The 11515-nt window shown below is 31.5% G+C and overlaps 1 protein-coding gene across 11 annotated transcripts in view; it reads left to right on the top strand.

Moving 5' to 3' along the window:
- The first annotated feature begins 325 nt into the window (after window positions 1-325).
- The window catches only part of LOC143249246 (homer protein homolog 2-like), a 262984-nt gene continuing 251794 nt past the window's right edge, over window positions 326-11515 (top strand). For 3 of the 11 annotated variants that reach the window (XM_076498751.1, XM_076498752.1, XM_076498749.1), the window contains exons 1-2: window positions 328-474; window positions 3786-3842. In XM_076498751.1, the coding sequence (XP_076354866.1) occupies window positions 449-474; window positions 3786-3842 (83 nt within the window). In that variant the 5' untranslated portion in view covers window positions 328-448. The other 8 variants (XM_076498754.1, XM_076498758.1, XM_076498760.1 and 5 more) reach the window with 8 other exon arrangements.

The raw sequence follows: 11515 nt of genomic DNA, 5'->3' as shown, positions 1-11515 counted from the left end.
CCTTTAAGCCCTATTTACGCTCAATCCCTGCACAATTGTGAGAACATAGTTATATTACTAACTAAAACTCAGTAAACAGTAAAATTCCTTGGTGGTTACCGCCAATTTAAATTCTAAATGCATTTTATTTGAACACTCACTTTTTTAACATAAGCTTTTATTTAACGTTAGGCTACGGGAAATAACGCAGTATTTTCTTTATCTAGTTTTTCAGGAAAATGTCTCGACTTCCCTTTTCCTTTCTTAATGTTCTCCTTGTAAGTTAAAACATGAATATTTTATTTATCTCTCGAGTATATTTTTTACATCTTTAAATCTCACAGATGGCGCAAAATCAGGTAGGTAGGTAATTGATCAGCAGGGAGATGTAAACAGTAAAGGGGAATTTCTTCGTGGTTGGAGGGCAGAAGGTGTCGAGATAAAAATAAAGTAACAGACAATATCTCGTATGACCAACGAGAAAAATAACATGGGGTGAGTTAGGCTTAATAGTGTTCAAGCTAGTCACAATTCTTGTTAAGTACTAGTTTTTACTTTAAATTTTCACCACTATTAACTATATGGTATAGACTGTTAATAATAACTGTTGTTTTTTTTTGTGGTTGTAACCGCAAAGTACAGACGTCGCTGTGATTGCGACAGTGCTAACATCATAATTTGTTGGTTGAATAGAAATAGCTTATAATTGTAAAGTTGTATTGAGTGGTAATCAGCGATATAAATTTATTGGATCCACACTCCATATAAGTAAGTTACTCTTATTTAGAACAATATAAAATGTTTAACGACATACGCATGAGTACAAATTTAGTCAACATGAAAAATACGAGTGAGTAGCACATATTTTTTCTGAATAACTTTCTACATAACTATATATATATATAAACTAATAAGTTTAAGTTTTAAATGAAATATTATTGATTAGTTAATTGATTAATCATCCAGACTTTTCGTTTTAAATACATGTTAGGAATGATCACTTTTCTGAAGAGCTTGGAAAACTTGCTTAAATTAAGTATAGTTGAAGGGACAACATTTAATGTTTTCAAAATTCTATATTCTCTAGGTAAAGTGAAACGGTTTTTTTTTTTATGAGTTAAGAAAAGTTTGGTGTGTCATGGAATTATAAAATTGTCAAGATTTATTATAATCATATTTTGGTACAACTAAGTCTTGGATAATTTGAGGTATGGAATGAACACATATAAAGGTCAGAAAGATTGATCTGGATTATATCAGTTAATTGGTATTATAGTACCAAATGGTACAAAATGTAAAATTAGTCAAGCAAATCTTACTCAATTGTCAGAGTTTAACTAGTTTTTGGCCTCCAAATATTGTAAAGTGTTAGAGAAAGAAAGTTGTAATGAAGTAAGATGCATGTATAAATGTAAAGGAAACCTAGGATTAAACTTTACATACTCATTGTTAATGATGATAATCATGGCAGATTTAAGGATTTATATTGCATAGAGCTGTGACATAATTCTAAATTACTACATTTTGGAGTAGCTCAAGTTTTCTTATGTGGATAAGGAATTTTTATTGATAGTGTGATAATTAGATGAATACTTATGGATATGTTTGGATGAACAGGTAGACCAGTTACATCTTTAGGACCTGTTTGATGACAAGAGAGAGAGAGAGAAATATGGATAATGGACTCAGTTTGAATTGATACACAAATAAGAATAACGTTTGTGGAAATGTTATAAAAACTAATTTTATCATTTTAATCAACTTTTATACAGGTGAAGAAAGTTTAACTTCAGATTTTGATGTGAAGTTTATAAAATGTGAGACTAGTAGATTGGCTTTCCCAATAAGAAAGATTAAAGCATTTGTGTTTTATACAAACAGTAGAAATTTTTGCAATGAAGGATTTTATATATAGCTTTTATTGCTTAGTGTACAAAAAATCATTAGTATTACATAGTCTTTTAAAATAAAGATTATAAAAGTGTAACATTAGAAAATGTTATGGTCTTCAAATATCATGTCAATTAAAGCTGAGGATGGGTAATTTTGTTGTTGTTTGTTTTTGTTTTTTTATAATAAAGTGACATAAAAGCTTAGGATAAAAATATCAACATTGTTGACCAGAGTATAAAGAATGTTTTGGTTTATGTTGTTGTGTTCTCTCTTAAAACAGAAAGGATATTGACAATCTGTTCAAAATGAAGAAATATGCTACTAATGTAATACTTGGTTCCAACATTTATTTATTAAAAGAAACTTGAACATTTGGGCATGTTTTCTCTGGAATTTAAAAAAAACAAACTAGATATGACTTAGCTATTAAAAACTGGTAAGAGTTTAGATATTCTAAATATAATGGACCATTTGGTCCTTTAAGGATTTTCCAACACACCAACCTCCAAGAAAAAAAAAAAATTAAACCCTCCCTCAGGTTTTCAGGAAATTACCAATTCTCATTTTAAACCTTTGTCAGATGTCAACTTCTATTACTGATGATAACAGCATATTATTCCATAAGCAAATTATGATGTTAGAAAAATAAAGCCACCTTAACTAAAGTCCAGCCTGTCTCTCAAAATCTTAAGCTTGTGCTCTCTAATCTAAAGAGTACAGGAGCAGAGCATAAAGAAACCAGATGCCTTTATCTCATTGATTCCACATATTATATTGAAACTTCAATAATGTCATCTATTACTCTTTTCAAAATGAAATATGTTAAAGTTTTCCAGTAAAAGAACCTTTCTGTCCCCATACTGATCATTGTTGTAGATGTTCTCATTTGAGTCTTTTTAATAAGTCAGTATCCTTTCTTAGGTGAGAGGATAAAAACAGTACACAGTGTTCCAGATTAGGATTTATTACTGATTTATATCAATATTTGATAAATATTTTAAATGGTTTTCTGTGTAGCAGATGAACAGCAGCCTGTTAGAATTAAAGACCTAAAACATGGTAGTCAAGAGTGTTGAATTTCTATGATTGCAGTTAGTCAGGAATTGAAAGGTAGAAAGTTTTTATTTGATTTGACAGCCACAACAGTTCACCTGATGATATAGATAAGATCAAAGAGAAATATAATAAGATCAGAGTTGTTGTGCATAAGAATACTGATGCAGTAATTTTTGGACACTTTAGACACATTAACTAGGACTATGGAATCAGATAGTGTCAAAAAGAAATTCCTTAAGTTTATTTATGATGTTTATATATACCAAGTAATTAAAAAAACACATGGGTGACATTTTAAGTTTTTGTGTAATCACTACTAACCATGGTGTATTTAATGTCAGTTCAACCAATGGGCCATTCATATTATAGACCCTCTTAGAAAATTGTAGTTTAAAGGGTTAAAAATGTCTCTGTTCCTAACATAACATTTAAGGACAACAAGGAACCAACTGATCCATCTAGGCTGCATCATCTGCCAAATTAAATTATATGGAAAAAGAAAATTTGGAGACATTTCTTAACACTCAAGTATTTTTCAAGCCATATTTTAAACTCCTTGCCTCTACTACATCTGAAGGAAACCTTTACCAAAGATCAATTACTCTGTTAGAAAATTCAAACTATCTCAGCTTGTGACATATTCTACCAAAATGTATTTCTATCCCCCTAATTATTCTACTCTGACCATCCTATATCTTACTATTCTAACTATTATGTACAAGGAAAATGGCTTGTCAGTGCTATAAATTTCTTTAGTAGTCTTAAACACCTCATTCATATTTGCTTTAACTCCTTTTAGCAAGACAAAACATTTACAGATATTTACCCATTCTCATGTAATAACCTTTCCATTTCAGGTATCATCCCAGTAACCCTCCTTTGAACTATTTCCAACAATTTCAGTCCTATCTAAGGTAAGAAGCTCAATACTGAACACAGTACTCCAAATGTGGCCTAACCAGTGACTTGTACAATAAAGGAATAAACTCTTCAGAATTGTATTAAATATGTCTGTAGATACACAGTAAAATTCTATCTAACCTATCATTAGCAACAATGCACTGCTGGATGATTTAAGAGACTAATCAACCAGAACACCAAGATTGTTTTCTTCAGTAAAACTGTTAAAGATAATATCTTCAAAATTGTGTGATTCAGACTTTAGTAGTTCACATGATTTACTTTGCATTTATTTACCTAACTCGCCAAATGATCTAAATCTTTACGTAAATTGGCAGCATCATCCTCACAGTTGTCAAAACTGAAGACTTTAATGTCATTAGTAAATTTACCTAATTTACTGACTATTCCTACAGTATGTTATTGATGTAAATCAAAAAGATCAAAGGTCCAAAAACTCTGTTCTGAGGTATCCAACTTACAACATTAATCAGTTTGAATGAAATCCATTTATAACAACCATCTACTTTCATATTTTTAACCATCTTTCCATGTGGCATTTTGAAAGATGCTTTCTGAAAATAAAAGTACACTAAATTCACCCATTGCCCTCACTGATATAAGTTGTAACCTCTTCACAGAATGTCAAAAGACTAGTAAGGCAAGACTTTCTGCCAGTGGAACCATACTGAAAACAACAAAATTCTACACCTTTTCATATTATTTTGCAAACAACTTTTATTAAGCTTTCAAAAACTTTTTCCAACACTGATAAAAGATTAATATACCAGAACAATTTTCATCACCTCCATTAACGAGCTTACAATCCTCAGGCACTTTCTCTCAGTTTAAGGACTTTCATAGAACTATAGCAAGTGGTTCACATATCCAATCCTTTACATCCTTCAAAATCTTTGGGGAAATATATTGCAAAGGAATCTCATTCTGTAAATTTCCCAACTTTTTGTTAACAAATCTGGAATTAATGTGATGATCTTTCCATCTAGTAACTGTTCAGACTGAGGAATATTGCTTGAAACTTCATTAGTTAAAAATAAGATAAAAAATGTGAGGTTGTTTAAAGAAAAGTGATTATAGCATTTTTTTTTTTTTTTTTTTTTTATAAATGCTAAGATGGAAGAAACTGAATTTTAGTTTTCTAATTTTCAGAACCATGAGACAAGATTTATCTTTGTAAAATTAAAATAATGGTTTATAACATGGTGTTTATAAGATTTAAAAAAAATAAATAAAATAAATTGCTTTTAATTCAAGATAGGAATGCTCCTGGAAAGAAGATAATGACAACATGGTAGACTAATCTAACTAGTTTACTCAAGACATAAATGACAAATCAGGAATCAATTTAATAAATTTAAATTGTCTAATAGATTGGAAAATTTATAGGACAATAGACAGTTAAGAATTTGATTAAGAAATCCAAAAGGACTTATGAGAAATAGTTGGCAGATAATATTAAAACTAACAGTAAGAATTTTTAAATGTAAACAAAACATGTGAATGAGGTCTTTGCTCTCAAATAAAAGCATTAGCAAGGTTTCTACTGAATACTATGAAATGACTAATTCTCTGAATATTTTCTTCTTTTCTCTTTTTGCAAAAGAATATAGTAACAATGTTCTTGACCTTTTGCATTGTATGGGTAATATTAGAATTTATCTGAATCATGTAAATATTAATTCTCTGGTGGTAAATAAAGTACCAGAGCCAAACAAGGTTTTTCGCTTGGTTTTAAAGGAGGTAAAAGGTTATTAATGCATCTTTCTCGTTTTTGATGGGTGAAAAGATGGGACATGGGCCTAAGTACTGGGAAGTTATCAGTGTTACTCTTATTTTAGAAGGGCATGATAAGATTTTCAGAAAATGTTTGATAAAAAATTAACTAAAAAAATGGCATCAGTGAAGGTTGAGAAAAGACTAGTTAATTGGACTGCAGAGAATTGGATGGGAGAAAGCAAAGAGTTGTTATTAATGAAGTCCAGTCAAATTAAACCCTGTTACTAGTTAAGTGCCCCAGAGATTAGTGTGTGGGTCTTTACTTTTTCTAATTTACATTGATGATGTTAATAGAGTAACAACTAATAAACTAGTAAAATGCACTGATTCTAGTATCTCAGATATTTATATCTGTGCAAAGGATGTTGAGATATCATAAAAGGATATGAGGCAATTAGTAAGACAGATAAATACTTGGCAAATGACTAACTATAGCTAGCACAACAAGATGCATTTGGTTATTGTAATTTGGAGACAAGAAGAAACTGAAGAAAGGAATCTTGGTATAATGGTGAAGAAATTGCTCAAACCAATGTAGTGGTACCATACTGCTTGTAGTAAATTAACAGAAATTTAGACTATAAGTATATTTATTACAAGTCAAATGAGATAGTGCCTTATCAACCCAAATCATTGATTAGACCTCACTTGGAATATTATATGCAGTTTTGGTCTTCTTGTATAGGAAAATATATTGACTTGTTCAAGGATAAAATTCTCAAACAAAAAAATGGTAGAGAAAAAGAAAAATAAGTATGTATACATATAATCAAAATAGCTCAAATAAGTCCTGGTACTAGTACTGTTTGTAAAAGTTCAGAGGAATTTTACTGTGATGATTCTGAAGATAGAAATGTTGTTTTACAGGGATAAATTAAAATCTGAAATAATTTATCATTCTGCACCTATGTGATTCTTTTAGTCATTCTGTGACATCCTCTGAAAAGGTTAAGAGTGGTGAAGCAAGATTTCCCATTTTGTGAATCCATGTTAGCTCTATTTGTGTGATATATTTTGCTAAATAATTTTGTGTAAGTTTTTGTTGCATTGTGTAAGTTATTTTTCACTATACATGTAAATTGACTAGTTTATAATTTCAAGGACAATTCTCGTCCCTTTCTTCAAAAAATGCTAACCCCTAAAACATATCGATTAATGAAAATATAGTTGTTTCTTATGTGATGATCAGAGAAGTTTTAAGATCTATATATATATATATATATATATATATAGAAATTTCCTTTGGAAGAGATGAATGGATATTGTGACATTGCATAAGACACTGTTGGTTTGTTCAGATTGAATGATTAGGATGTCCTCCATACATACTATTAAGGACATTTCCTCTTTGGGGATGATGGGTGTCATTCCCTTACAGGATGCTCACTTGCAATACCTCCAGTGGGATCTTGTTTCTTAGTGTCATCTTATTTTCTGACCTGTTATCTTGGGCAACTCCCCTCTCTTTCATTATTCTATATACATTTGATGTTGGCTGAATCAGTAACTTACTACAGCAGGTTCTTCTATTATTTTTACCTCTTACAGATCTACGAATCTTAACAGATGCTTTTCACAAAGGCTGGTTGCTGTCTTTGAGGAATATTGACTTTGTTGATTCCTGATGTCTTTGGAAAGAGAATGTCATGTTGATCTTTTGGATCTTTGGGTACTTTAGCATGCATATCAAAAGTCCTTACACTTACTATGTCACCATTGTATTTTACTTCACATACACTTTTCTGTGTTAATAGTATTTATCAACTGCACAACTTCACTACACAACCTTTGTCATTGTTTCTTTTTTTTTCTGTTGTCTCTGTTTGTCATTAGTTCCATCTATATCATACCTATTTCCAAGCCTGTTTTATGCCATGTGTAATGAAATTTCTTGTGTATTCACATTTAAGAGATTCATGTCTTCTCCCTATAGGGTGGACACTTCAGCTTTTCAGTGGTTGAGCCAATGATATGTTCATCTACTGATCAATCCATTTGACATAATCTTTTTTTAACTTGTCTCCAGTTCTAGATCTTGCTTCTCTAGCATTGTATTCTAATCTTAGATATGTCTGTGTGTTTACACTATCCTTCACTTCTACACTATCCTTCACTTCTTTCCTTGGATATCAGTCAAGATCACTCCTTATTTTTCCACAATGGTTGCCTTAGTCATGGTTTCCCTGTGGTATCATCTGTTTCAATGGGGATCCCATTCTTCTACTTCTTTGAAAACATTTTTAGAAGAGCTAGATTAATTTTTCAAGCAGCTCAACATTTATAATGTTTATGTATAATATTCATTCATGGCTATGTTCCAATTTCACTGGGCTACATTGAAGAGTTGGCAGCATAGTCATCCTGTTTCTTGTCTTTTGTTTAAACTCCTTTTGCAGGCTACAAAATGCCTTCTCTGCCACTATTAGATGCTACATATGTCATCACTTTTTCTTTCATTCCCATTTTTTTCCTGATCTTGCTTCATCCTTGTTTCACTAGACATTATTGTTGATGGTACTTCAGACTCACGATGCCTTGCTTCTCCTCCTTTTGAATTTTAGTAACTTTCTTACTCAACCATTTTTCACTGAAGACATTGTTTTGTTGGTTGTTCTACTTATGACAAGATCTGATATTTGTAACCCCAGTGCTGTATTTTGACAAATTTTTCCTTACAAAAAATTGTGGAGCAAGAGAAGGTAACCTCTGTGTTACGTACTCTCATTCATCCAGATTATCACTCTAAAGAATGCTTTTTATGTGCTTTCAGGGCTATTAATTGGTATATTGCATATAAGGAGTCTTTTAAAGAGACTTATAAAGGATATTTATATCTGGCAACAAATCCCAGTTCTTAGATATTGCTAATGAGTTGATTTACATAGTTCGTCTTAATAGTCTACCATTACGTGTCTGGACATCTTAGGAGTGAAGTTACAATTTATAAAACTCAGCATTTGTTAATGTCTGACTTTCAATCTTTGTATACATTAGAGAACATTTTTAAAGGCTGGCATGTAGATGATTTCAAATACATTTTTAAATTGTTTTGCATCATATTGCTCTCCTTAGCCTTTGGAATTCTATTTGTTAGCTTTAGTTATTCTTGAAACTAAATAAAATATAGAGTAGGTAAGTTATTCTCTATCTTATTTACCACTTGATCCCACATCTATGACTCCTTCTCTTTTACTTTCTAGTGTCCAATTACATACCCTCCTGTGTAACCTTTTGTCTATTCACCTTATTTCTGAGGCAGTTCATTGTGGCCCAGAAGAGATACCTGGAGAGTTTCATTCTCTTCTTTTCACCACTTTAGTGCACACTACTAATTCTGCTGTATACCTCCTTAATTGGGTTCTTCTACTGTTGGGACTTGTTAGGGCAGGATGATCTCTTAAACAATGTTTGCCTGTCTCACTTAACTTTCCCTTTGGGTACTTTCTAAAGGAAGCTTATCTATGTTTAATGCTAACTAGCCCCTCCACCATTTCAATGTGAGATTCTATCTATTCTGTGTGAAGAGATGAGGTACTGGTTTTGAAAATAACACTTTCCTTAAAATAAATATATTTCTGATAGATACTCACTCACTCACTTCTGGACACCTTTCTACCTGTCCTCCCCACTTCTTGTACATTTTTTTCTTACTTTATCTAAGAATGAGGTTATTTTGAGTGCAAGTGGATGGCCATCACTACATGTTGATGTCATCATTTCCTAATGCAGTTAACATTAAACACATGCTTTTTGGACAAGAGTTAACTCAAGGCTAGTAGCATGCAAGTCTCATAAGATGTGTGAGGTGACTGTATATTGGGAATACATCTTCAGGTAAGGGTAATGTTAACATTTCTATACTGACTAACACCACTTTCATCATTTGTACAGATGTTTGGGGTTAACAGATCATTTGATTTAATAATAAGATTTCTTTACTCTTTGGAGATTTCCTGTTTATGCATGTTATTGCAACTGGACTTTTGCAGATTATTACTTAACCCTGCATTTATCATTGGTACATGAATAATTTAGTCTTTCCTTCTTTTGGGACTTGTGCATTTATATGGATTTCTCCATTTGGGACTCTTGCATGCTAGTTAAACATCTGCATTTGTCTTAGTTACATTCTCTGAACTTGTGCTTCATCAAAGAAATATATAAAATCAAGAGGATGATTCTTTATGAAGGTGGACAAAGGATGTCACCTGCTGAATATCTTTTCCACTTCTATACATACCATGTAGCATTAGAGATACTTGTTATGGGGTGCCCATTCTCAGTGTGGATGGGAAACATACTTTTTCATACACTTGCTTTCTCTTTTCTTAACCTTGATTCCTGTCTTCAGGATAACTTTTATTATGTTGAGCACTCAGTGATTTGTTTTAAATGTGAATGAAGTAGGTTAAAACCTCATAGATTTTGGCTGATCTGTACTGGGAATCTTCCACTACAGATACCTTACTTACTAACATAAATAGGTGTTCTCCTACATGTTTATGCTGCTACCTGTGCTCTTGTTGTTGGGTCCACAGATAAATGCACTACTGCTTTAACTGGTCCACTTTTTAATGGACCAAAAATATTCAACACGAAAAGGTACATTAATAAGAAGTGTCTTCTTTCAGAGTGTCCTTAGATCCAGTTGTTATATACAATTTAACCCGTTCTCACTAAATTTCAGTTCAAATATATCTGACTCTGAAATTTATTAAAGAGTTGCTGGACCATATTTTTTAGCATGGTCTGGGTGTTTACCTTTATGCTGTTTAGTGTATTGTGTGTATGCTTGTGCATGTATATTGTATAATCTTAACATTACAAAATCTCCTTTCATTGTGAGTACTCTGGCTTTCAGTATTTAAGAGGCAAGTCTGCCAAATATCAGTATGCATTTTTAGGGTTCAAATAAATTTAAAGTGGGTACTTTCCTTTGTGGAAGGGTAAAAAAAACCATTAAACCTACCCTTTAGTTTTTAGGAAATAATCAGTTTTATCCTAAACTTCTGTTAAGTGCTGGACTCCACTATTTCAGATAGCATGCCATTCAGTAATTCAATCACTCTGTTGGAAAAATAAAACTGTATTAACTATCTTGTCTCTTCCAAATTTTAAACTTGTCTTTTCATTGTTATCTTCATATTATAGCATAAGGCTTATGACAAATCCAGTATCCTGTACTGTGTTCCCATAGTTTATTATACACATGGGGAAAGACAGTATAGAAATTTAGATGTGATAAGTGTACTTCAAAATATGTATGCAAAACGTAATGATAAATTTAAATCATTTTTATTTCATATTGAATATAATTGTTAAAAGCCAACCATGTAACACTTTAATAGCTTTTTGTAAAGTGGTTTGTTATTGTCATATTCTTTGTTTTCATTTCTCAGTTTGTAAATAATTGCACATTATTGAGAAGACCTACAAAATTGTGTGATTTACAAATATTGCATTGTTATGTAATGAAGAACTACACAGGAATTTACATTCATTATCCTTGAAAGAATGGTATCATGCAGTTAATGTCTCGCATTACAATTTATATGCATGTAATTTCATTTTAAGGTGTTATTGTGACATACTGAAACTCAAGCTATATTTTAATATTTTGTATTGTACACATAAGTTGATAGTTGATAAAATTGTAGCAGTAAGGTTAGTTTTAAGCTGTGCTTTAGAGATATTTTACACATACCATCCACTGTATAAGAATATCAGCTTTTAAGATCACATTTCAGCAAACAAAAGCTGTGAGCCAATTGGAATAGTACTTGGTGTAGATGAAAGGTGTGTGGTCAAATGATATTGCTGTGACTCATATTTTGGAGCATCGCTATCTTAGAACAGGAGAACAAAATAAATTACTTTGCATATTGTTTAT

This window comes from Tachypleus tridentatus, chromosome 4, assembly GCF_004210375.1.
Source record: "Tachypleus tridentatus isolate NWPU-2018 chromosome 4, ASM421037v1, whole genome shotgun sequence".
Classification (NCBI taxonomy): Eukaryota; Metazoa; Arthropoda; class Merostomata; order Xiphosura; family Limulidae; genus Tachypleus; species Tachypleus tridentatus.
The sequence above is the reverse complement of the archived record's forward strand: the minus strand, read 5'-3'. Positions and strand labels throughout refer to the sequence as shown.